The sequence below is a fragment of the Mauremys reevesii genome, linkage group 6 (assembly GCF_016161935.1).
Source record: "Mauremys reevesii isolate NIE-2019 linkage group 6, ASM1616193v1, whole genome shotgun sequence".
NCBI classification, from domain to species: domain Eukaryota; kingdom Metazoa; phylum Chordata; order Testudines; family Geoemydidae; genus Mauremys; species Mauremys reevesii.
In genome coordinates this window covers 94,314,968-94,342,591 of record NC_052628.1, presented here as the reverse complement: position 1 = coordinate 94,342,591, position 27,624 = coordinate 94,314,968, and the positions used below count along the sequence as shown (strand labels likewise).

At 38.9% G+C, this 27,624-nt stretch overlaps 1 protein-coding gene across 1 annotated transcript in view; it reads right to left on the bottom strand.

The window, feature by feature from the left end:
• The window catches only part of PCSK5 (proprotein convertase subtilisin/kexin type 5), a 285,728-nt gene that overhangs the window by 19,978 nt on the left and 238,126 nt on the right, over positions 1-27,624 (bottom strand). The window contains exons 23-27 of the mRNA XM_039544180.1: positions 25,583-25,786; positions 25,158-25,226; positions 11,088-11,130; positions 8,692-8,834; positions 6,717-6,917 (exon numbers count right to left, since the gene is read on the bottom strand). Coding sequence (XP_039400114.1) covers positions 6,717-6,917; positions 8,692-8,834; positions 11,088-11,130; positions 25,158-25,226; positions 25,583-25,786 — 660 coding nt within the window. The remainder of the gene's footprint in view (positions 1-6,716; positions 6,918-8,691; positions 8,835-11,087; positions 11,131-25,157; positions 25,227-25,582; positions 25,787-27,624) is intronic.

The window sequence follows — 27,624 nt, the reverse complement described above, 5'->3', positions numbered from 1 at the left end:
AAATGTTTATAGAGAAATTGTCTTGAAAACATTTAACTGTTTACAATTAAGAAATATCAACTTTCATTTACATTGACATATTCAGCAATCAAGATTATAGTTTAATGTTTGTTTTTCTTGGCAACATTTGTGATAGTCAGTCTTTGCAATACATTATAGTCTCCACCAGAGGGGAATATGCACAAGCAGTTAAGCGTTTGTGATATTTTGCCTGGGAGACACGAGAAAATTTCTGTAAAAAGCAACAGAGAGTCCTGTGGCCCCTTATAGACTAACAGATGTATTGGAGCATAAGCTTTCATGGGTGAATACCCACTTCTATAATCCAGTTACTCTAGTTTATAACTTTTCAGTCAGAAATAAATACTTAAACCCTCAACTTGAGGATTTTCTTCCTAGCACCAATATGAAAAGCTTGCAATTAACTGGGCCTATTTGAATTCTGAATTGTTGAGTTCTCCCTCCTTCAAAACTGTCATTTATTTTAATAGTAGCAGTTGGACCCTCATTTTGAAAAAACAAAGTAGTCGGGGTGATGCCCTAAATATCCTTCTAAATGAGTAATATACTGCAAAAGATTTTGTGGTAGATCCCTGTGCACTGCACCTGCCATGATGGGACCAATGTTTTTATACATAGAACAGTCTTGAAAAGCTGTCAAGAAAATTTGCCAGCCTAGGGACAAAATGTATTTATTGGCCTTTGCTCTGATGATAATGAGAAACCAGACGGTCAGTTTCTGCCACACAATAATATTTTACTTGTCACTGACCCAATTACTTACTCTGGGCATGTGGGCAAGTAGAATTCTTCTGTAAGGAAGTGGTAGAATTAGTTAGATATTTAGTGGAGGAGTTGTATCTCTGAAGTAAAAAGGTTGATGAGACTACAAAAAAGAATTGCCAGCTCTGGCAGTTAGCCTTGCATTCTGACCTACTGTACCCCTCAATAGTTATATTACACCAAGCATTAAATGAGGCCAGATCATGGCTGTTTAGCCAGCCATTACCTGTATCTGGAGGATTCCTTCTTGGGCTCTGGAATCTAAGCTTTCATTTAAAAATTGAAATCTCTAATCCTTATGGTTGTGAAGAAGACTTTAAATATGTGAGCCAGATGTCCACTATTGCAATGACGTTTGCTAATTTAGCAGACAGCCTGAAATAATACATCAGTCAGAGAGAAGTGTGGACTGCCCTGATTCACATATATGGAATGTTTACTCTGAAGCTTATTGTTGATAATGTTTACTGCTTCACTGCTGGTTTAAAAAAATGCAAAAAAACCTTTTTCAGACCTTCAGAACTTGGATGATTTTGTAAAAACTAAAATGTCACACATGTAAGCTTCCAGTGGGGCCAAAATTTGCCTCAATACCATGTTAATTCTTGTTTCCTTCATCAGTAAAGGCAAGCAATTTATAAATATTTTCAGCTTCACTCCCCCATTGCAGAAACTAAGGAACTGACTTGTACTTTTGCCACTTTCTGAGTTAAGCTTTATGGCAGTTCGGGATATGTGGTAGCATTCCATCCATTCAGGCCATTCCATGATCTTATCAAACTGAAAGTTTTAGGAAGGGCTGAACTTTGGTTTTCTTCCTTTCTTATTTATGCTAGTTCAAAATGTCAGTCTATCGCCAACAACAAGTCACGGGACAGTGATAAACAATCACAGTAAGCACTGATTTCTTTTAACAAGGAACAAGGAACTTTGTTCTAAGGAAGATAACAGTGGGTAATATCCTGATCGTGTTGGAGTACTGAAGTCAAGGGTCCCTAAAGTTACTTTTTATCTTTCTTGTGCTTCTGCTTAAGATTTCCCTGTGAATCATCTGTTACAGATCTAAAGAAAGAGTACACTCATCCTTAAAGCTATCCAATGTAATCTTTCACATTGAGTGAAAGTAAATTTGAAGCTTCTTGAATGCCTGCTCACTTGCTTTCAAGAATGCAGGATGAATGGGTGTGTCTGAAGAGACATTGGTTTAAATAAGCAGCAAAGAATCCTGTGGCACCTTATAGACTCTCAGACATTTTGCAGCATGAGCTTTCGTGGGTGAAGACTTGCATCCGATGAAGTGGGTATTCACCCACAAAAGCTCATGCTGCAAAACGTCTGTTAGTCTATAAGGTGCCACAGGATTCTTTGCTGCTTATACAGATCCAGACTAACACGGCTACCCCTCTGATAATTGGTTTAAATGCAATCCTCAGCATTCAAATTAGCTACTTAGCTGTGCAGTAGAGATCTATATTTAGTTCTGCTCCTGCTATTATGGCAGTGGGACCTGTGGGATCCCAGTCCTTCTCCAGAGCTCTACAATAGTCCCATGCAGGTCTCTACAGTCCATTCTTTGGTCTTTCTCATGCTGCTAGGCAGCCACAGCAGAGTTCTCATTAATGCATGGTCAGTTTCCCTGTGATCCCTGGCTGGCCAGCCTGCGCATTAGTTTTTACCTTGTGCTTATGCACACAACAGTCCTTCACACCTGTGCAGTGTAGGATCAAACCATTTTATTCACATTTACAAAAACCACCTATGGACTCAATACATTTGTTTTCTCTGTTTAGAGACCACATTTATTTGTGCTCATATATAAGGGAGAAGGGATTTAAAAAGTTAATATGTTTCAGTTCATGATATCAAACTGGCTCCCTCACCCCCATTTGTAATTACTCTCCTTTGCTTCCTAATTGAAAATACAGCAGCTTCTACTAAAGAAAACCTGATTTTTTGTTTGTGAAATTTTTTTTTGTAAACCCAAAGTCAAAATCATGCAATACATTGCTGCAGTGAGGAACATAGAAGGAGCTGCACTGCCAGGGTTGTAACATGTGTACATTACTTTTAGAAGGTGACCTATTTGGTTTGTATACTGTGTAGTAAGGATGTGATTTGAATGAAAGCCAGTTGTTTCCAGTGGGGATGCTGTTTAGTTTGTTAGATTTTATTCTATGGCACTGGCCTTGCAAAAATGATACAGCCCTGAATAAAAATACATAAAATAGACCACATATCTCAAAAAGCTAATTACAATTAAATAGCCATGATAAAACATAATGAAAACAATATACAGAGGTAATAAAATACTAGAACCTATCCTATCTCAAAGACTTATGAGAATTATAAATTCAAGGGTACTGGTAGGTTAGGTGAGAAGTAAGTCACAACCCCCAGTAACCATTAATTCCCAAGCTGGTTATCACATAACGGCCATAAGATTAATTTAATGAATGAATGTCTCGAATAAAAAATCTGCATGCAACTCCAATGGGGATGATGAAAAAAATGTATAGGCTAGTGAATAAATGTTGCCTGCCTCTGACAGAGTTACATTTCACATATGGATGCTATTTAAAAAGTCCCCTACCTCCTTCTATGGTGCTAAATCCTCCTCTGTAGATGTCATAAAATTTTCCATCTAGATTTCTTTCGCCTCCTCTCCCCCTTATTCCATATTCCCCATCTCTCTGCCTTATCCATTAGTCCCTATCCCCTCACAAGTCTCACATCTCTTTCCAGATACACCACAAAATGCACACCTACAGCCAGATCCTTAGTTGGTGTAAATCAACATAGCTACACTGAAGTTAGTGGACCTATAAAGAATTGTGTCAGCTGGCCTGTAATTCCTGTAATCCTCTGATTTCTGAATATTTTGTCTTCTCCCCACCAACCCTCTATTAACATGTTATATTTGTTAATTCTTGTTCTTTAATTTGGTATTTAGGGAAAGAAAAAAGTGCACAGACATATGCTTTTGGTGTAAGGCTTTTAGTACACTTCCCAATAGCTTCTTTTTGGACGCTACTTCCATTCTGTTTTATAATGTGTGATATGAGCTGTACTAGCTGTATACTTACCTTACATAATTAAAACTTTTTTTTTAATTAATGACAAATTTTTTTAAATTAATGACAAATTTTATTTTGAAATGATTTGCCTGTGAAGAGGCACGTACTCCACGTTGAATCTGTAACAGAAACATGTCCTTTGCACCTCTCAAAAGAACAGGCTAGGCTACACTGTATGACTGAGGAGCATACAAGCTCAGGGTGTGGTATTTCCAGTGAACTGGCACAATTAAGACCTGATTTCAGCTTGCAAAATGTCTAGTCCAGTTGATAGGGTGTGTGTAATCACTTGGTGAATCAAGCCTACACTAGTATGTCTCCTGGCTCCCAAAGTCATTTCATCATCTGGTACACCAGATAAAATACAGATGTTTTGAGCTACAAACACAGAGCTCAACCATTTTTTTTTCTTGGCTTGCCTTTCCTTTTAAATGTCTGGATGCCAGACAAGCCCTGTTTCCTTATTTCAGGCCTTGATATGATTTATTAACAAATTCCCAGTTTGGAATTGAATTGTTAGCCCACCAGAGTACCCACAAAATAAGTATAATTTAGGAAGCTTTTATATACACACTGTCTTAGTCTTTGGTCTATGTGCTCATGAAAATTCATGATTCTGGTCTTCTATTTATCCTCACACAAGAAATGGAAGTGAAAGTTAGACATACAAAAATGTGTACTGTACACTCAGAAAGCGATTTTAATCCTGTCTTAGCTACATTAATCTCTCAGAATGTGAATAAATTCTGCCTTCACATTGACTTATCTCTTAGCATGCTCTGGTATGCTTCCCTTTAACTTGTTTGTCTAGGAGTCAAACTGAGACAACAGTTTTTTGTCTCACGGAGACTCAGTAGGTTGGTTATGAACCAACTTGTCCAATATGAATGGTCAGTTCAGTTACTAAATTCATTGTAACATTTTCAGCTACATTGTCTGGATCCATGTGCTCAGACATAGTACAGCAGAGATGAAGGTAATGGCATTATTGTTTGTGAGTTGAGATCAAGGTCCAACACACCTGAGCCACAATCCTGCCTGCGTTCACTTTAGCATACTTTTTCATAGAAAAAGATTAAGACGCTTATTCAAAGGCACTCGTGGTAGTTATTGAGTTAAGCTATGGGGGTTTGGGGATTTTGGCTAGATTGCCACCTTAATGAACATGACACAGCTAGCTGTGTATTTTGTTTGGTTATAGCAGGGAGTGGGAGTGAATTGACTTGAGGTTTTTATTCTGTCACTGACTCACTGTGTGACCTGGGACATGTCATTTTACCTGTGGCTCAGTCCTGAATAAATGAGAATCAAATGGGAATAATAATACTTACTTGCCTTGGTGGAACAAAATGAGATCCTCAGATGAGACAAAATTCCTGTGTGTCATTATTTATTCATAGTTATAGATAATTGTAACCAGAAGAAAGCAGCTAGATGCCAAATAAAAACAAATTCAAGGCCTCTACATATATTGTTTTTGCAGATAAGAAATATGCTTCTGTTGAGCATACCACCTTTTAATGGATAGGAAGTACATTAGTTTGGAAACATTAGACAATAATTAGAGATGAGCTACTAGTGCGAACATTTTCTTGTTGCTGCCAACACCACCTGGCAGAAGGATTATATAGGTGTTAGTTAATGGCAAAGCCATCTAGATCTCAGGACAGCTGTTCTTGTATTTGCTCTTTTAAATCCATACAAATGCATTTGAATCAAAAGCAAATTTTGATTTGACCACGTTTGTGACTCTCATGTTCACTTTCAATGAGCCATCTGAGCACTTGAGCTTTACTAATTTGAATGTTCACACAGGGTGAAATTCACGCCCATTCAGAGGGCCAGTAGCAGGCCTATGCTTCATTGAAGTCCTATTTAGTCCCCAGGGTGGGACTTAAGCCATGCAGAGGACTTGTGCTGGGCCTCAGCACGGCAGTGAATTTCATTTTAAAAAGCCTACTTTAAAGCTTGTATACAAATATTCACAAAAAGTGAATTCATAAAATTCACAAGTAGCGCTGCTTTGATTTGATGCATAAATCATGCAAACTGGGAATTAAAAAATCCCAACCCAGTACATAGTGCAAATTACCAATAATCACAAGGAATTGTTCTTTAATCATCTACAGGCTAAGAATTATTTGCTGAAGAAATATGTAAGTAATTTTTACAGTGAACAAATGTGAAAGTACTGTGATCTGTTTGCAGGTAGTTCATGAAAACAAAAAAGATTTGCGTCAAATCATTTGCTCTGTTCCAGTAATGATAATAATACTCAGCAATAGCATTTTGCATTTCAAAATGTTTCACTGACATTAATTAATACCTTGCCATGCTCTTGTGGGAGTAAAAATATTATCTCCATTGTATAGATGGGGAATCCGAGATGGAGAGAGTTGAAGTGACCTTGGGCAGTCACAGATTAAGCTACTGGCAGAGCCGGGGCTAGACTTCAAGAACTCCTGCTCCAAATCCAGTGTTCAGTCCATTAGCTCATTATGGTTATTCTTAAATTTGAGGATCCATTAGATTACTAACAATATGCTCTATACTTCATTCAAAGTGAAATTCAACCCTGTTCAGGGAGCCAACACGAGGCCTCAAAAATAGGGCCTAAACTGGATTTAAATTGTGCATAAACTTTAGGCTCTCTGCGAAAGGGTGAATTCCACCCCCTGTGACCAGATTTATACTCGTAGTCAGTATGATTCCTTTACTTCTCAGTCTACTTAGATATAAGGTAGTTTTATCCAATCTATAGGACCTTGGAAACACGGGGTTGGATGCTTTTCTAAACATTTCTAATCATAATAGTCTATGGGGGTGAAATGAAAGGGATCAAAGGATCTAGCAACGTACCATTCCAGAATTTCCCCTCCACTACCATGGTTTTTGGATTCACACACTTCCCGTGCAGTAGCTGTAAATTCTCTTTGCAGCTGGTGCAGTCATCAAAGTTGAGCCCTTCACATGTTGCACAGGTCCTATGGCACTCTTCACATTCTGCAAAGTCCTCATCACTGTAGAAACCAGCCCCGCAGTCACTCACACATTTCCCATCTACAACATAGATAGAGCCTTTAAGTTATAGTATCACTCACACAGGTTGAGAACCACAAGAAGAAGAAATGCTTTATAGACCTATCTATTCTGGGTGTTGTGGGCTTATACTGTGTGCTTGAGGATTATTAGTGAAATTTAATCTCTAGTCTTCTTTATACCACTTCCAACCCCTGTTGGAAATTCAGGGATACATTTTGAAAGATTGTGTGTGGTTTCAGTATTATGATTCCTATTAAAGCCAGTTGGAAATGAACAAATTAAAGTCAATTGGGAATCCTGCAGCTGAGACCCATCACAGCTCCAAAACTGTATTCTTTAGGTTTCAGCATCCAAGATTAGATCTGTGTATTTTGAATAATCCTGGCTACTTGAGATTGGGGAAGGCATATATCCCTGATCTCTCTCTGAGGCAATTGAAGAGAAACAAACAGAACAGTAGAACAGTGTGAATTTTTTGTTGTGCCTCCCCCCGTCACCCCGGCCCGTGGTTTTAAATTTTATTGCAAACTTTTTAAACTCAGCCCATGTCCTTATAGAAAACTTCACAAATCTTTCAAGCCATTCTCTACCAAGGTTTAAGTAGAGCTGAGTCTATCTCAAAATATTAACACTCACCATCTTATCAAAGGCACCTGATCAACATCCTATACAGCACTGCGACACCATCTTATCAAAGTTCAGAATTAGATCTGAATTTCATGATTGAACCCTACCTCTAAAATGGGACAACAAAAATCTAAGATCCAAGTCTAGACCCAAGGTTTGATTAATTTTAAGATTCCAGCAAATGTGGGGCCAATATTGAGTGAACCTGGGTTGATTCAGATCTTCAGCTACCATAGCGAAGGTGCTCTGATACCATGGTGATGTTTGGCAATGTAAACACTAAAATAGATAAGATAGATTCAGGGCTAGTTTGAGCAAATCTGAGGTTCCTTGCAAAGCCCAAGATTGAATTTGACTTTCTTCCAATGCCCACAATCAGGTAGGGAGCAACAGGTCTTGTGTTTGGAATTGGATATCCAAATGGTAATATATAGGGCTTTCAAATTAAACAGGAGAATGGAGGCACTTACAATGTACCCCAGCAATGGTCATGGTAAGCTTGAGGCAACTTTGGTCTCTCCTTTATCACCACAGAGCTTTCTATCAGCATGAAGCTGTGCTCCATAGCACCCAGAACTGGAGGGGTGGCTCTGCCATATGTTGCGGACTCCCTGTAGTTCAGGTTCGGAAATATTGTCTGAATTAGCCCTGGCTGCTTAATAGTTTTATGAGGAATTCTTAGTTTTGTGTGAGTTTGATATGAAATTTAGTGGTTTTAACTGGGTTTTGCTCAGAACATTTGAGGTTTATTTGTTCAGACCTGAAAGTCAAAGTTAAACTAGAATGTGCAAAGCCACACAAATTAAAAGCAAAGAAAAGGTTTGCTTGACTCTCTGTCGAACTAAAATCACCTTGTTTCACATGGCTCTATCAAATAGAAATCTTTTCCTGTATGTGCTCAAAGAGAGGGGATTGAAGCCAAACACTTGTTAAAAATAAAAATCCCAGTTGGAATTCATAGTCAAACATTTTGGGACTTTTGAACCAAAAGATCCCTTGTATTTACACAAAGGGCCGGCTTCTATAAGGTGCCCTTGATTCACAATGATGTCTATAGAGGATGCTCAGGAACCTCAGAGAATTAGGTCCGAATTTTGGCTTTCAGTGCAAGGCTCCCAAATTATTTTTGAGACTGCATATGTACATTACCTGTTACTTTGCTTACCTAAGAGATAAAAGCCTTTTTTACACCAGTAGCACTCGTACTTGTCACAGCTGTTGCAGTTTTCATCACATTCTATACACTGGAGAGTACTCTCATCATTGTAGGTGTTCTCAGGGCAGTTCTTATAGCAATGCTGCTTATACCTGGTGACAGAACATTCTTAGTAAGTTTAATAAATCGGTGTGAGGTCATGGAGTTCATTTTTGTAAGTGTGGTGAACATACATAATTCCTAAGCAGATGTAATACAATTACTCACAAACTAAATAGCTACCTAGTTCAACACTACTCTACAAGCCAGGTTTGTTAATATTATGGTTCTCAAATATACTTGTAAAGTTTGATTTAAAAAAATTAATGCACACAATTGTGTGCCTAATTTGTACATTTATTGCAGTTGCTTGATAATAACTGGCCATCTGAACATGTGTAACACCATATTTGTACACACAGTCGTGTATGTGTATACATAGACTCATAGATCCACAAATTTGAAAGCCAGAAGAGACAGTTGTGATCATCTAATCTGAATTCCTGCATAATAGAGGCCATAGGACTTTCTTGAATTAATTCCTGTTAAGTCCAATAGCTGCTGTTGAACTATAGCATGTCTTTTAGAAAAATGTCAAGTATCAGAGGGGTAGCCGTGTTAGTCTGGATCTGTAAAAGCAACAAAGAATCCTGTGGCACCTTATAGACTAACAGACGTTTTGCAGCATGAGCTTTCGTGGGTGAATACCCACTGCTTTGTTGCTTTTAGAAAAATGTCCAATCTTGATTTTAAAATGTCCAGTGATCCAGTATCCTTGGTAAGTTGTTTCAATGGTTAATTAACCTTACCGTTAAAAAGTGGTGCCTTATTTCTAATCTGAGTAAGTCTAGCTTCAACTTCCAGCCATTGGATCTTGTTATACCTTTGCTAGATTGAAGAGCCTTCTATTATCAAATTTCTGTTTCTTATGTAGGTACATATAGTCAGAGGTCAAATAAATTCTTAACCGTCTCTTTGGTAGAATAAGTCAATTGAGCTCCTTGAGTCTATCACTATAAGGCATGTATTTTAATCTTTTAATCATTTTTGTGGGTCTTCTCTTAACCCGCTCCAGTTTTTCAACCTCCTTCTTGAATTTTGATCACCAGAACTGGACACAGTATTTCAGCAGTGCCAAACACATAGGTAATATAACCTCCTTAATCCTACTCAATATTCCTCAATTTATACATGTAAAGATCACATTAGCCCTTTTAATCTCAGTGTTGCACTGGGAGCTAACATTCGGCTCATTATCCACCATGGCCCCCCAAGTCTTTTTCAGAGTCACTCCTTCTCCAGATAGAGTCCCCCTTTCTGTAGGTATGGTGCACATACTTTATTCCTAGATGTACGACCTTACATTTGACCATATTGAAACACACATTGTTTGATTGCGCCCAGTTTAACAAGTGATCCAGATCACTATGTATCAGTGACCTGTCCTCTTCATCATTTATCCCACTTTTTGTGTCACTTTCAAACTTTATCAGTGATGATTTTGTTTTCTTCCAGGTTATTGATAAAAATATTAAATAATGTAGGTTCAAGAACTAATCTTTTCTGAAGTCCCTCTAGAAACATATACTCAATGATGATTCCTTGTTTACAATTACATTTTGAGACCTATCAGCCAGTTTTTAGTTTTAGATGTTACTTAATCTACAGGATGAATGTTGAAGATTGTAATATGTATTTTCTAACTGCAATCATTAAATTAATTACAACTGCAAATAATTACCACTGGGCCCTGTAGATAGTGGATATCAGCTGTAGCATATATGGGGATTAATCTTGGAATTTGCCAACAGATAAATTTCCAGGATCAGGTACCGAAAGACAAAAGCTTCCTGAACACTGATGTGAGGCTGGATACTTGCCATTTTCAATAAAGTAAGGCTTTCCCTCAAGCAGGGAAACAGGTAGGCTATTGTTTGTTATGCCACTGGCTGCTCATCTCAATAGCTTCACAGTGTTAGAGTGCTGGATATATTTATTGCCATCACTGAATATCAGATGTCAGGCATGAACCTGCTCCCTTTGGGGATTTTGCCATTGACTTAGGTAGGAGCATGAAAAGATGAAAACAACCTGATTCTGCTTGGCGATAAATTTTTTCAATGCTTATTATGGTCAGTGAGAGTTAAGGCCAAGGTGTTAAGTATCCTGAAGTGAATAATGTTTTGCTTTAGTGTTTGAGGGGGTCTCCCCCACACCTATCTCCCCCCTTTTTTAAAGTTGCTCCACAACCCCTCTTTGTTCAAGCAGCAACTATGAAGCTAACTGAAATGGCATAACCACCAGTACCTTCGGGAACATTGTTTTTGGTTCAGAAAATGTAGTGACACTAAAAGAGTTGAACTTACATATAGTAATTGTGAATGCATGCTGTGCATATTCTCGGGTCATCTGGAATTAAAGAACAAAATTATATAAATGATACTCCAATTTGAAAAATAAAATGCTATACATGGCAAAATTTAAAAATAAACTATTTTCTGACATTGCAGTTATTAGAGATGGGCCTGAACTGGAATCTCAGATCCGAATCCCCTTCAGTTTTGAAGTAATTTCTTCCCAAAACCAGATTCTGGCCTAAATTTTGAAGCAACTAGTGATTCTGGGTGCCCAACTTAAGACACCTTAAAGGGGCCAGATTTTCATAAAGTGCTGAGCACTCATCTTCTGAAAATCAGGACCCTTCAAGGGGTCTTAAATTGGGCACCAAAAAATTTAGAGACTCATAATCACTAGTCACTGTTCAAATGTGGTTTCGGCCTAATTCTAGTTACTATATAGGGAAATTCTCAGTATGACATTTTAAAAAGCAATCTTTGTACACTGCTAGTTTCCAGATGCTTACATCCCTGTGAAGGTGGATGTGCTGATAGCAAATACCTTATCAAGAGGCTATACCCATCTTTGGGAAAAGCTAACTTTAGACTGTTTCATTTGGGAGGTGATTGGGTTTGACTCCTATATGGAGGCCTCCAGAGTAAGTTCTGCTGACAGCTTTTCAAATTGCTAAAGCCAGAAGAAGAATGTATCATATTCAAGGAGGTCAAAGCAAAACTTATGAATGTTTTGTCTCTCCTTTGAAATGACTGGCAAACAGAGTTATGTATTTTTGCCATTTCTCCCTGATACCATAATTTGCTGAGCACCCTCAATGCTTGTTTACTCCAGTGGGAGGGAAAGTTACTCAGCAACTCACAGGAATAGGCCCAATAATTGTATACATGACAAAAAAACTGGATATAGAAAGGGGCAATGTTGATCATTATTGCTATGGAAGGTTCTGAGAACTTGGTTTCTGTTCACATCTGTCGGTAGATACATATGTAACACTTATGTCTCCCCTCCTTGTGCAACTGTATAGCAGGGAACCACAAGCTGTCAGAGGGACTTCTACAGCAGGCTCTTGAGCTATTATCTATCAAACTGTAAAAAAGAAAATGATTACAGGGAATGCATGTCTGGAACTGTAGCTAGTGATAACGACCCCTCTGAAAATACACTAATCATTTGTTAATTTCTTTTGTCATTCGGAGGAAATTATAGGGTTATACTGTAAAGGGTAAAGTCATACTCATCTCAGTTCTTTCACTTTTTTCTAGTTAAAACCATTGGAGAACCCAATCAAATATTCAGATTTGCAGCCTTTGTTAAACCAGTGTGACCTGAGTACAGTTGTCTATTGATTTGGTCACGCCATTAAATCATTTGTCAGAACTTGCTACAACATTATGTGTTCCCTGAAAAGTATGTCAATTAAAATGGATACTTTAGCTGCCCAAATATAGGACAGTAAAGTGTCTGAGTTAAAATTGTTAATATCCAATTGACCTTGGATAAGAAAAAAATCCAAAGATTATAATCTTGTCTGATGGCAGGCAAAAATAAAACATGGCTCACACATAATCCTATAATATTGAATTTGTCAATCAATACAGATCCTGCCTTATATTTTCCAAGTTGTTTGAAACCATCTTTGAGAGAGACTCTATTCCGGAAGAACGTATTGAATTAAATTCTTCTCAAATGTGGCTCCCTGAAAACTTGCCAGACTAATACCAAGCTCAGTTCCTGGCTAAAACAAACATGAAAGGATGCTGGGATGGCTGTCCATGTGTTCACATCATATTCAGTAAGAGCTCAGTCTCCATGTGGGTAGCTATAAAAGGACCCGGCAAGCAAACCAGTAGAGGTCTCTGGTGTTAGGAATTCTTTTTGGCATGTGACTACTCATGATTGATCTGCATATTTTCCTGGTATTATCAGTGTTATTTCCAACTCTACTGGTCCTCCCCCTGCTTCTTTTGAAGCCAAATGCAAAGCACCCATTGATTACAGTGGGAACAGGATTTAACTCCTTAAAAATCTATAGCCAAATTGTGCCCTCAGTTATGTGTGCACAACTCCCATTGACTTCATTTACTTTGTGATCTTGTTACAGAGATGTGAGCTAATATATATCACCTAGAGTTCATGGAGAAAGTCATCTGGTTTCTCTTCCACTTTGTAACAAACTGACCCCCCCTTCCCCTCTCCCCAGACACACACACTTTCTCCAGGACAATAAAGCTGGAGTGGAGATAATATGTGGTGTAAAAATAATTCATGTTTTGATATAAGAAAGGTACATTCAAAGATTACATTCAAAGACTGTTTGTCAAAAGTCAAAGACTCTAATTTCAGTTGGAGTTCTCTAGTTTGGGAAATTGTTTGCTGCGTTTTCTATTCCCGAAGGGAAGTATTGACATTCATGTTACAAGCATAATGGCGTTATGCTGCAAGAGTATTTATGTTTGAATAGATAAAGTAAAACTGAAAGAGATTTGTAATATTACCATAGAGGCTTAAATAGATGTTTACTATATAAGTTCATGCATATTAAAAATGAATTCCAAAGGTGTTTTGGAAATCCTGGTGATGTTTCATTATGTCTGTTCACAGTATTTAGCCAGGGTCTGATTCTGGAAACATTACTTACATTACTGGCCCTCTGTACTGAATTTCTCCCATTGAGTATAATTTACTCACACAAGTAGTTCCATCAAATTAGAACCAGATCCTGAAATGACTCAAGCATACACTTAACTTTATACACCGTGAGTATAATTTTATGCACTCTTTGTTTTAGCTTTCCGTTTGTTTATTAACTATCACCTTTTAATTAAATTGCTTGGAGGAAAAATTAATTGACTTAGCCTTGAGCCTGCAATGTGCTAAGCACACCCAGCTCCTCTTGCAGTCAGGGGGAGATGGAGGTATTCAGCGCCTGGCATTATCAAGCCCTTGCTCTCCTTTTAAAATTTAATTAAAGGTAACAGCTAGAAATGATTTGATATTACACTACGGTCTTCCTTTAAGGATCAAGATTTTGTAATTGCTTAATTTCAAGTTATTGCTAATTGTATTGCCTTTTACATTTCTCTGAACAATAACATGAAATAATATAAATAAGTACTTTAAGTTTTAATGTGTCACCAATTAGTATAATTATATTTTACCACTAGAACTTTTTTTACTTGCACTTTATTGGCTCTCAGTTAAAGCAACTGAAACATACACTGCTATCATAATGGGAATGTTGACTAGAGATGGGCTCAAACCAAAACCCCAGCACCAAGGCAGTCCCCAAACTTTGGGAAATATCAGACCCAAGCTTTGTTGCTTGGGTCTTCTCCGGTTGTGTGAAAGGTTTTTTTTTTTCCCTTCCATTTTTGTCCCAGTTTTCTTTTTTCACCTTTCTCTTCCTTTTTCTCTTGACACCATTACACCTTTCTTTGGGTGGCCCGGACATCTGAGAGCCAGCCAGGTGAGAAAGTACATCACTGTATAACAGCAAGAGAGAAGGCCAGATTCTGCTCTCAATTACGGTGCTGTAACACAGGAATAACTTTAATTTTGATTACTGTGGCTTTATTTACAAAAGAAAAAGACATGGTCTTTGCCCCAAAGTTTATACAGTCTAATTTGACTCATGATGTAAGGAAAGGTTGTAATGAACAACAGAGGAGATGGGGTATAAGAAGTCAAAGATTATGTGGTTACTCAGTGTGTTCCATGTAATGGTTCCATAGCTTGAGAGGGCAGTGGGTCTCAGGAGTGAGTGATATTAAATTCATGTTTTTAAATACCAGGGAAGATCTGGATTTTTAGGAAGCATTTGAAATGAGAAGAGGTTGAGTGGGAGGAAGTACTATCAAGTGGAACAGGTCAGTTGACTTAATGGATTTGATTTATACTAGCTTGCAAAATAAGACTCTGGTCCAAAATGTGCCAACCCCTGATGTGATAGGTTATACATGAAGATAAGAATGGCCCTACTAGGTCAGACCAATGGTCCATCTAGCCCAGGATCTTGTCTTCCTACAGTGGTTGGTGCCAGATGTTTCAGAGGGAATGAATAGAAGAGGGTAACTGTCGAGTGATCCATCCCCTGTCATCCAGTCCCAGCTTTTGGCAGTCAGAGGTTTTGGGGCTGCATCCCTGACCATCTTGGCTAATAGTCATTGATGGACCTAGCCTCCATGAATTTATCTAATTTTCTTTTGAAACCAGTTATACTTTTCACACCACTATTTACCTCTCTCCACTGTGAAAACTGACCATTTATTTCTACCCTTTGTTTCCTATCATTTAACCAGTTGCTGATCCATGAGAAGACCGTCCCTCTTATCCTAGGACAGCTTACTTTGCCTCAGAGCCTTTGGTGAGGTACATTGTCAAAGGCTTTTTTGAAAGTCTATATCACCATATCACCCTTGACCACATGTGTTGACCCCCTCAAAGAATTCTGATAGATTGGTGAGGAATGATTTCCTTTTAGAAAAGCCAGGTTGACTCTTCCCCAACAAACTGTGTTCATCAATGTGTCTGATAATTCGGGTCTTTACTATAGTTTCATTCAATTTGCCTGGTACTAAATTAGGCTTGCCGGCCTGCAATTGCCAGGATTGCCTGTGGAGCCTTTTTTGGTGTTACATTAGCTATCCTCCAGTTATCTAGTACAAAGACTGATCTAAGTGTTGTCTTACATATCACGGTTAGTAGTTTCACAGTTTCATAAACCAAAACTGCGTATAACTGTTATACACCAAAACTGCAGTGGGATAGCTGTGTATCTAGTCGTCTGCAGTCAAGTGTTTCTGCTAGCAGTCAGGGGGTGAATCCCACACATAAGAACTTTCTGATCTCTGGTTTACAGAGAGGAATTAATGGCTCAATCTTACTCCTGTTGATGTTAATGGCAAGAATCCATCAATGGGAGCAGGAGCGGGCCTCTAAGTGAGAGGTTAAGCAGAGAGTATATGCCATCAATACAATTGTGGTAGCAGTAGTTAGTCAGAGGTCATTGAAATAAACCAGCTGAAAATCAGATCATTCAGAATGAAGGGTTTGGGGTTTGTCTGGAGGTTATCAGTCATAAAAATAGAATAAAAAGGAAAATATCTAACTTGGGTGAGAGTATAAACTATAGTGTGTTTTTGGTATTTCAGAAACATAATGAGATGAATCCGAGCAGTATGATAGGTGCATTATTTTTAAAGTAAGTTTTGTATGCATTGAGACGTTAGGGCTATCACTCATGTTTGAGAAAAACTGTATTGTACAGAAATACATATCTCACTGGGCTAACGCCTGATACCTTTACTCATGTTGAATAGTACATTACTCCACAAGTGATTCCACAGAAGTCCAATAGGACTAGTGGTGGAGTAAGGCACTACTTAGTGTGAGTATGGGTATCAGAGAGCAACACTACAGTCCTAATCTTGCACCCCAGAAGTCCATCGGAGTTTTGCCATTGACTTGAATGGCAGCTGGATCAGTCTGTCCCCTGCTATCAAAAATGTGTAGCCAGGGCAAGGCTTATATAATAAACAATTTAACTTCCCTTTCATATGCAGATAGTCCCAGAAGATTTGCATTTGCTTCAGTCAGTAAGAGGTTCTATAAATGCTCTTCCTTATGTAAAGGCACAAACCCAAAGCTTGCACCTGTTTGTAACTGTTTAAAAAAGTAGGTGCTTGTGATTAATACTTGGGGTGAAGTTGCTGAGAGGTTCATTGTTAAATTTTACATACATTTTAGTTCTTTGATAAACATCAGATAAACAGCAGAACACACCAGCAACAGATCAGCAACAAACTCTTATTTATTGTTTATTTCTACAGAGAATTCTGACTTGAAGTGGCTGCTGACATCACAACTTTAGACTGTTAAAGTGGAGCATTTATACCTTGCAATGCCAAGCAGATTTCTAACATATAACATAATGACTGCCATTCTACTCCCAGACTAATTCTATGGTTAATTGGTTTAACGAGATCCTAAAGTTCAGGCTTCAAACCTCCAATAATCAGAAGGCAAAATTCTGCTCTCAGTCACACTGTGAATCTGGATTAGCTCAATGAAATTGATGGAATCTTACCCATGGAAATGAAAGCAGAATTTGGCTCAGATTTTGCCAAAACCCAATACTCCCAGGAGTCAAGGCTGAACTGCTTTGTGAATAGTAACAAATGATTTCAGCTCTGCAGATGCCAAGCTGGAAATAGTAAAGAGGCTGTGCTGAAGTTCTAAAACTGCTGAAGTTCTAGGTCAAATTCATCCCTTGAATAAATCCATTGACTTAATGGGCTTTTCCCAAGCATGAACTGACCCAGTAATGTTATTTCACAAAGAAAGAAAATGCTACAATAAAAAAGCCTTTCATTTACTGATTCTTATTAGATATGTTTAATATTATAAGCACCCAAGGAAAGTCTTCATGTGAAGATACTGTTGGAAAGACAATATCCTTTAATCTCATGTTCTGCCTAAACTGAAATGTCACTGCTGAAAAAAAAAAAAAAAAAAAAAACGGTTCCAAATTTACTGGGTATTGTTTTTGGACAGATTGCAATTCCGACTTAAGAAGCCAGTGCAAACAAGACCTATTATCTGCAAAGCTAAAACCCATCCTGTGAGATTAACCTCTGGAGGAAGATTTACTCTAAGATAAAAGAGGATCTTTATAGTAAAGTTCTCTGTATTTTGAAAGTCTATGCCTATTCATCATCAGAGATATCTTTAAGAAATGAAGTTTTCCTTTGTGCTTCTCAGGTTGCTATGGGAACTAGATCACTTTCTATTCATTAATCAAGAACGCAACAGCCACAGTCCCAATTTGTACCTGTACGCTTGAATCTTTGTTCACAGTGCCACCCTTTAGACATCTCGTGGGTTCTTTAAATCTTCTCCAAAAACATTTTCTCTCACTCCAGCTCCATTATATTCCATTTTTCTCCATCTCATTCTGTGTAATGGCTTTGCAGAGTATTTTGAAAGTTATTCAGTCTTCCTTCTCTGTTTGTTAGCTCCCTTGCAGTCAAGATTGATTTGGATGGCCTTTGACAGCTACTCAGATTTATACTGGTGTAACCGAGGCATATTTGGTCCAAAATGCTTATTCCTGAGTTCGTTCTTCCAGGAATACTGCCACTCAGAGTGTTTCAGTATTTATTCCTATAAAGAATGCTTGAACGAGAACAATGTAGTTGCTCATCTGACTCTTTTTTTTTTGGCTTGATAATCACTCCAATTAGTAAATACTGTTGCTTATCCTTCATACGATAGCTGTGGAAGAGGTTTATGGAAGTGAAGGGAAGTAACTTAGCAGAGGGGCTGCTGGATTGAATATGTGGCTCCACTGGCCATTCTCCCATGGAGTGCACTGGCTGATTGAAAAAAAAGTATGTATCATATGTGCTATATTTTCATACATAGCATATAACTAAAACTACAAATATCTTCCAGCTCTGGAGGCATCTTTACTTTAACCAATTTCAGAGACTCTATAAACAGTGAAATAAAATGAGCCAGATTCTGAAGTTCCAGCAGAGTAAGTCTGTTGACCTTAAAGGAGATGTAGCACAGTCACTTTCTAAAGAGCTATGGTAGATCTCTGAAGAAAGTTTAAAATTCATTGCTTTTAAAAGAACCTGGAGAAACTGAGACACCGAAGCAAGCTCTGAGTCTGAGAGTACATGCCCTCTCATCAAAGAATCAAACTGATCAAGTTACAAGAATAACGAAAGGAACACAAGGAACAGTTGTGAAGCCTCGGTTCATGACAGTTTTAGGATTATTACAAACAAACAAACAAAAAAAAAACCTCTCAAACAAAAACGTTTATTGCTCCGCTGACTATCTGGTTTAATGGCTGGTTTGGTCAAAGTTACAGAATTCAGAGATCAAGGACTTCAGTGCATACGGCCCATCACTGACCTTCAAGCAATGGGATATGCAATATACCTGGTGCACTGGGATTGATTTCCTCCGTGATTTTGGGGTGCCTCTCAGACTTAATTTTTTGTTGCAGGCTAGTGTGCATTTCTAGATTTGTTCATCTCTAGGTATGCCAGGATTTGCATTAACCTTATTTACAATTGCAAGAGACATCAAGAGGAAGCTTGAGGTCTGGGTCTGTATTGTATTGTGCATTGGACTCACGTGCGGGTGGCCAGGTCAGCAGATGGATCACAACTGAGCTTCAAGACTAAAGTCATTTGCCTTTGATTGTTTGGTAGACAGGGCAGGTGCTAGGTCCAGCACATGCTTCGGTTGCACTAATTGATGTCTCAGCTATTGTCACTTGATGTCCTTATTATTCATCTTGGTGAAAATGATTTGAGGAATTGCACTGGATTCGATTTAAGGATTATGACACACAGAGATGCAGAGCTGATTTATCCAGTTATTGCCTCACACTTGATTGGTTTGGTCAGAGGTGCTTGCAAGATGAGTGTGGTGCAGGGGGGCATTGAGACAGCCCACATTGACAGAACATGAAAAAAATGTGAACCATGAGGTAGCCAGGATAATTTTGGGAATTGAGGGGTGGGGCATGGTGATAGCTGATAAAATGGGCCTGAGTTCTTTAGGGAGGACAGAGTGCATCTGTCAGATGCTGAGGGGAGGAGCAACATTTGACTCTCTGATCTTAGGGACAGGGTCATGCAGGAGATGAGTATTAGGCACATGAGGTGTGCGATGCTACTTGTTGGTGCTCTCAGTGACTGGTGTCCAGTGCGGGTGAAGGCTAAAAGGGCCAGCTCCCCGAGGTAAATGACACCTCGGATTGTACAGTTGGACCTTGTGCTCATGTGGGGGGAGGAGCTTGAAGTCTTTGTGGACTGAGGCTCCCCCCCACCCTGTGTTGTGGCCTCTTTCACTTCACCCTTCTGCCTTTCTCCCCCTCTCTCTCCCAAACAGCCTTCCACTTGATCTTTTGAAAGGCAAAAATTGCAGGCTGCATAGCTACAGGGGAAATGTGTTATGAATAGTCCAACTCTAGCCTGAATGAGTGGCTTGCTATCTGTGCCTGTTTGCCAAACAGGCACAGATAGCAAGCCAGAGAGATCTTTTAATACCTTCTCCTCTCTTCTAAAGTCTGCCTCTGTGACACAGCAGCATTTCTAATGTAATAACACATATATTCTTGTCAGCAGCTCATGGAGCATGCTCAGGCGATTTCTCTAATGTCATATTTGATGCTATTGGCTACATCTGACATCTTGTTTCCTTCATTTCTGGCTTCAGGAGAGATTTAGGATGAATTTTAAGATCCACATTGCTAGGGCCAGGGAACTTGAGACACACAATTAGGTGCCTCAGGTTCTGTGTTTTAGGGCCTTCTTAGCTAGCATCCACAGAGGCAGGCTTATTAGCTGGATAATATTCTTAGCATTAAAATCAACAAACATGTCTGTTATGCCACTGCCATCATGCAGCAGCAGCAACCGTTCTCATGTAAGACCCACTTGCAGTAAAAAGATTGAATCACAGAAATTGGAAATGCCACAATACACATTTTCACCAGTCCTAAAATTCATTTGTGTTTGATGCCATAATAGTAACCATTGTTCTGTGAGCTGCCACCATTCAGTGTAGTGAAGCAGAGAACAAGAGGATTCATGTTTGCCAGCCAGGAATCAGCAGAGATGATGATGGCAAAAAAAAAGGAGAGTCTTTAACTTCCTCATCTTATTCCAGTGTTGGTTACAGGACCAACCCCACCCTCGGTGGGACGATGAGGATTCAGTATGAATGTAGGCTTTCTACAGCAGTGAGGCTGCAGTAGTTGCCATAAGACATGGCTTGGTGAAAGAGCCCTTCTCCACTGCACCTGCAGACTTCTCTAGCACCCAGCCTGGTTAGTTACTAGTGTTGTGCACTAGGATAAGAATTAGGGTTAAGACTATGGGTCTGCTTTCTAGGTCTCAGTAAAAATGGCTATTTAAAAATATGGATTTCACAATACATTGCATGATACCTAGCATCTGTAGCTCTCACTCACACCAGTGCACCCTAAATGCATTATTAGTAATGTCTATTTTTGGAGCATTTTCCTATAAATGGTCTGACTGGTCTGTAACAATGTCTTTTGCCTTATCACTGCTGTATTTGTTTTAATAACATCAATATTTTTCATCTCAAAATGGCTTATTATCATTAATTACGTTTCAAGAATACCTTTGTGAGAGAAGTAAGTGTCAATACGTCCTTTGACATGTGGAGACTGAGGCAGAGACAGGTTAAGTGACTTATCTATTCCTAAAACTAGACTGCTTCTTCCCCTTATCCCAACACTGGGGATTGGGTCATTGTGCAAGCATCTGCCATCTTCATCTGTCTGAGGAGGCAGCAAGTTCCATCTGCTTACCACCTTCTTTGGGCTAATCCATTTATCGCTTCCTTGGCTTTCCTCAAGATCTTTCCTACCCTCTCCTGCCATGTTACCTTCACCAGGTCCTAAAACTAAACTACTGAAGTACAATAGCTAACAGAAACTGAGCGTAAAGTTTGATCCTGAAATATTACATTTATCTTTGTTGATCACTTGTCATCAACTTTGACTAAGAAATTGCTGATATAGGTCAGTCAAGACATAAATAATTAGCTACAGCAGACCCAAGTTGTGGCAAGCAAGAATTCTTCTGCCCACAGACTACTAGCAACACACTCAGTTCAATTATCTTAATTAATCTGACCCTACTGAGTATATTTGAAGTTACATGCATCACCAAAGAATCACAGTTTATAAAAATTAAAAAATCAGTTAAACCTTTGTGATTTGCTGAAGGTAACAAATCCATCAACCAACAAGCTTATTGCAGTGTGTTTGTGATGTATCTCACTTTCTTATTTCATTCAGTTCCAATAAGTCATCCTGCAGTCAATAAAAGCTGTGGTTCACTCACAACCCAGGGTGACAGCAGGATAATAATAGTTAGTTCTTAGATAGTGCTGTTCATCCATAGATCTCAAAACACTAAACAAAGGATGCGTATCATTACTCATTTCACAGAAGAGTCTGAATCTTTTTGTATATCTAAATAAAATGTATCTATATCTATCTACATATTAAGAATCATATCTTTTTAGGGAAGAAAATGACATAACTTTAATTCTAGTTGGGCTATTACACTATTTTCTAGAAAGAAGATTTGTTTATCCCCAGAAACTCCTAGTGCACTGCTGATTGAGAGTGCCCCAATTACCAATATGCCCTGATCCGAGACAAAATTCCTTAGTGTTGTCAATGGGAGATATGTCTGAGACAAGTAAAGACTGCAGGATCAGGCTTCAGAAAGAAAAAGTTACATCTGGCATTTTTGGATGAATACAAATGCATCAAATTCAGTATTTTCCCAGCAGACATAACATTTCACTATTTTGTGTCTTTTGTGGCACTGGGATGTTTTTACAGCCTTTGTCATCAGAAACCACTTTTGGCTGGGCAGAGCAGCATGGCCCAGCGGTTTGCTTTCAGAGGTATCTAGTCTATCCATTTCTGATCAGCTATGAGAACCCTCTTCCTTCGTTTGTCTTAGCTGCAAACTAAGCTAATGATGCAGTCAAAATCTAACCAATTAATAACAGCAAAAAAATAAAAAATATACAAACAACCCTCCCAGAAACTCTGTCCAGTTCATATTAAATCTAGAACTTAACAATAATGTTCTACTGTAGGGACACATGATAACTTTTGAAATCTGCTCAGGATCTTGCTTTCTGCCTGCTTTTGTGCTTCAGTTTAAAATCCAGTGGCAGTATGTTAAAATAACCGTATCCGCTGTTCTATCAGTGCATCTGTCTTAGCCAAAAATCACAAAGATTTTCTAGAGTTCCAACCAAACTTTCTGCACCCTGAACACTTCTGACCTTTCGTTTGTGCTAAAAATTGATCCTCAATTTGCCTGACTCTTGCCTATTGTCTCAAGCTTTGATTGAAGCTTTTGGAAACCCTGTTTAAATCAGAACTTCAAAGATAAGGGTCAGAAGGGAATTGAGAAGCAAACCTCATGGTGAGTTTATATTTAGGAGATGAATGACATTAGAATAGGGTGTCCCATTTGCCAACTACTTTAGCCCCTTTTTCTGTTTCCCAGTTATCCATGAACAGGAAGATTTGCATAGCAGCAGGTTCTCCACCCTCACTCCTCTTCTAGCCAACCTCACAGCAAGTAGGGAGTTTGGGGTGAGATAGGACTGCAAGCTTATGAAAGGTCCACACAGTCATATTGAATCCCTCCCTTCTGCCTCCATCTTTACAGTGGTTCTCAAACTGTGGGTTGGGACCCCAAAGTGGGTCGGGACTCCGTTTTAATGGGGTCGCCAGGGCTAGCATTAGTCTCACTGTGGCCTGGGGCTGAAGAGGAAGCCCGAGCCCTGCCACCCTGGGCTGATGCCGAAGCCCAAGGGCCTCAGCCTGGGGCGGGGGCTCAAACTCCAGCCCATCTCCGCCGAGGGTTATGTAGTAATTTTTGTTGGCACAAGGGGGTCACGGTGCAATGAAGTTTGAGAACCACATTCCATTACCAAAGGAACATCCACAGTCATGAAAGAAGGTGTTGAACTTGATAATATTTATACTGAGTAACTGGTCACCTAAGTCACATGCTATTATGTTTGCTCATTTATCGAATGAACAATTAAGAACCAGAGGGCTTGAATAAGTCACTTGTGGTGAAAACATCTGTATGAATACATATTTGTATGGGTATTTATTTTTTCACAAAAAAGTAAAAATATCATGATCACATGCATGCAAGCTTAAAAATAGTAAATCAAAGTGACTGTGAATACTGCGGGTGGGAGTGCATTCATGAATTTTCTTTTAATGAATGTTTGCAGATACCTCTTTCAGTATTCACTTTGCTTTAGATGGCTCCATTCAATTTACTGTTGTAGCTAGTGTTACAAAGCAAGAATTTTAACTAGGGATTTGGCCAAACCAAAGTGCCAGATATGAACAACCCCGAACTGTGGAAACTTGTTGACATCTGGATCTAGAGTTTGTGATTCAGGGCCATCTCTAATTTTAACACATTTGGATACAGACTGTTGAAAGACACTAGGGCAAATTCCTCTCTCGTTTATACCACTATAAATTCAGAGTAACTCTGTTGATTGCAGTAGAGTTACTGCAATTTATAACAAGATAATTAGAGTAAAATTTGGCCTCGTGTACTTTCCTTTCCTTTAACTTTTTGGAAATCGCTTGACAGCAAAAAGTTCCTTTCTGTGATGTGAATTTCCTCATCATGTATAATTAATCCCCACTTGGACACTATTTTGTCTTCTTGTTGGGTCACCCCGTTCTCCTTCAGTCCCCAGGTTATAGATTTGTCTGTTGTACTCCTGTCAACATAGCCATGATGAAGTCAGGTTTCTTAACACAAATGTATTAAAGCCAGCTAAATTAAACTAACTGCAACATCTTTTCAACATTTAAGTCTCCAAAAGAAATGCCCAAGGGCCAAAAATAGTGGTGAGTTGTCTGTCTCCATTTGAATTAATATAAGGCAGATTAGAATTAATTGTTCTGGACTGAGTAGATGGTATTTATTTGAGGATGTCAAACATTCTGACAGAACCACATTGTGAGTAGGAGACGCATTTCTTTATCCTCATGAAAAATTACTAGTATTAATCAATTTTTGAGACACTGAAGCTCAGCAGAAGTAAATTGCCCTGTAATGGAATCTGACTTTACAGATGTTTCTTCAAAGAAGAGAAATAGTCTAGTGGTCTGTGCTCAGGCCTAGAATGTCTGAGGTCTAATTCTGGTTCTGACATAAACTCTTTCTGTAGCTTTGGGAAATTCACAAAACCTCTTAGCTGGGGTACAAATACTTAAATATCTCAGAAGAGTGTCATGAAGATGAATTAGGTAAACATAATTCTCAATGTATAGTGCATGCTGTGGCTAAAATATGGCTCTGTGTTCAAGAATCACACCATCTGAAATGCAGCTTGCTCTGAGACAGAATGAGCAGTGCTCATTAACCCCACACAAGGATTTAGGATCAGAGATGAAAAGGAATAATATATCCCCAGTTGAAACTGCCAGGGGAATGGCACATAAAAACAACACATACCCAGCTGACACCTCCGGCATCCATCTGCACATGGCACGCAGTCTTCAGAGTTAGGGTCCTCCACTTCACCTGCGCATTGAAGATTCCAAGTTTAGGGTTAATTCTAGCAAAATGAAGGGTCAATATTTAAAGCATTCAGCAGGGATACTGAAAATAAATGTATCAATCTGGCCAAACCCTAAGGGTATTATTCATACTTGGAATCACTCATTTTAACTCAGTGTGATTCTTCTCCCACTTACACTTGTGTAACTCGATTCACCTGAAGGGACTGACTCCCAATTTACATGGATACATGTGAGAGGGGAACCAGAACTTGAATTAAGGCCCTTAGGATTTGGTCTTTTTGTGTATCAGAAAACAAGGGCCAGATTTTCAACTGAGAATCTGGCCCAGGGGTATTATTCCTACTGGCGGGTGCTTACCTTCTCTACACTCGTGCTTCAGACACCTGTTATCAGCGAGGTAATATCCCTTGAAACATCTGTTGCACTGGGTGGAGTCGAGGCACATTTCACACTGCTCTAAGCAAGACAGACAGGCGCTGTTCTCCTCTGAATGGTAGTAGCCTTGTGGACAGCTCTCTCTGCACTCTCCCATGTACAGGAAACGTTTTTTCCCTCTCTTGTCTGTGCAACAAAAACACAGTGGGAGAAATAGATCAGCAGTAAAAGAGACATCATTTAGCTAAGGCAGAAAAAGTAGTGTTAACATTGAACACCAGAGCTTCAGCTGATGGTCAATTAGTGAGGTGCAGTTGAAGTCAATGAAATTATTTCACCAGTTTACACCAACTGAGGATCTGTACCCAACACTTTCCACAGTGTTGGGAAATTATGGCACTACAAATTTCATAACAGTTATTTCAAGTGTACAAAACTATAAACACGCCCACAATCCTCAAATATGGACAAAGATGCTTCCATGATTGGGACTCTCACCCTGAATTCTCCTCAACACATCTGGGTGTGACAGAAGAGGCCCCTCCCTGAACTTGGATATCTTTCACTTAGACTTTGGGGAAGCTTGAGTCTTCATTGGAATCTTCATCCTGATTACTTTGAATCTTGAAAGTTTGGATTTTGGATTGAATTTAGAAGTGTAAGATTGTCTATTTTATACTGAAGCACCAGTGATCTCTAGTGTTTCAAGGTAAAAACTGGCAGGTCCACTAGATAAAAGCCCCCTCCCATGTCTACTCCACAGAGTCATTTCAGTAGTGAAACCTCTTCCCTCAGTCTACCCCACCTCCTGCCTGAAACAATGTAACTTGTGAAAGCAGGTATAACTCAGGGCGCTTGCATTGCAGTGTAGGGAGCTCTTTACAAGTCACCTTACAATACTATTATTACCGTGCTAACTGTATTACGTTGCATCAATATTTTCCCCATGACAATTTTTGAAGCTGCAGATAGAACCTAAATATTATTAATGGGTAGTTGCTCTGCTGTCAAAAGAGCCATTCATACTCCTTTATTTTTACTTTTTGTGTGTGAATTTTGGTTATTCATGAAAGTTGCAGAATGGATTCTAGTCTACTCAGGTCCTGATACTGTGACTGTTACCATGGTGTCTGCCTCTCTGGGTGCCCAGAGATGGAAGTTCTGTATTGCTGCCAGAATAGGGGCAGAATGGGCAGCAGCAGTGCAAGCTTTTCCCCACACTGTTGTGATCCTGGCAAGAAGATACTGCTTATAGGGGTAAAAGTGTGGCTTAGCCTCTGTGTCCATTTGGTCTCAGCCTCTGGAATGAGACTGCCAAGGTGGGTACCAATTAGTACATATTGTAATAACGTTTTTTGTGATGTAGACATCTATGAATTGAGAACTGGACTGAGACCATCAACTCATGTATTTCACATTTGAGTTGTCAATGTCAGTCAGATACGAAAGATTTTGGGTCATTACCAACCTGGTCTGAATCTGAACTGGCTTCTTAGAAGTGAAAGGCTCCATATTCCCTTATCAATACTCTGAGTCAATCCATCAATAACAAACTTTAACTCAATTATTTTATAAAAAATGTTATTCGATTAGTATTTGGGGATCTTAATGGAAAATAATACCTAATGAAAAGAGAGGTTCTTTGGAAGATGATCTACATTTGAGAGACGTTAAGCCTGTCAAGGCAAGTGATTCAGATACCTTTGTCTGTACAACAGCCTTGTGCTGTGTTGCTACCACTTGGTAGGGCAATGGCCTGTATTACTTGCACAGTCAAGCTTTTGCTGAATTTATGATGTTGTAAGTTTTGCTTGCTCATTTAGTCATAAGTGACAATTAGAAATACCAACAGGTGTATAGAATTGTATGTATAAATCTTGTAGCTGCTTGTTTGCCCATTGGTCCATAGAGTTTAAGTACTTCTGACAACATAAAATTGTGGTTTAAGTAACATATTGTCAGGAAAACATTATTCAAGAAAATATTGTGACAAAGCCACATAATCCATTCCTGTCTTTTCAGCA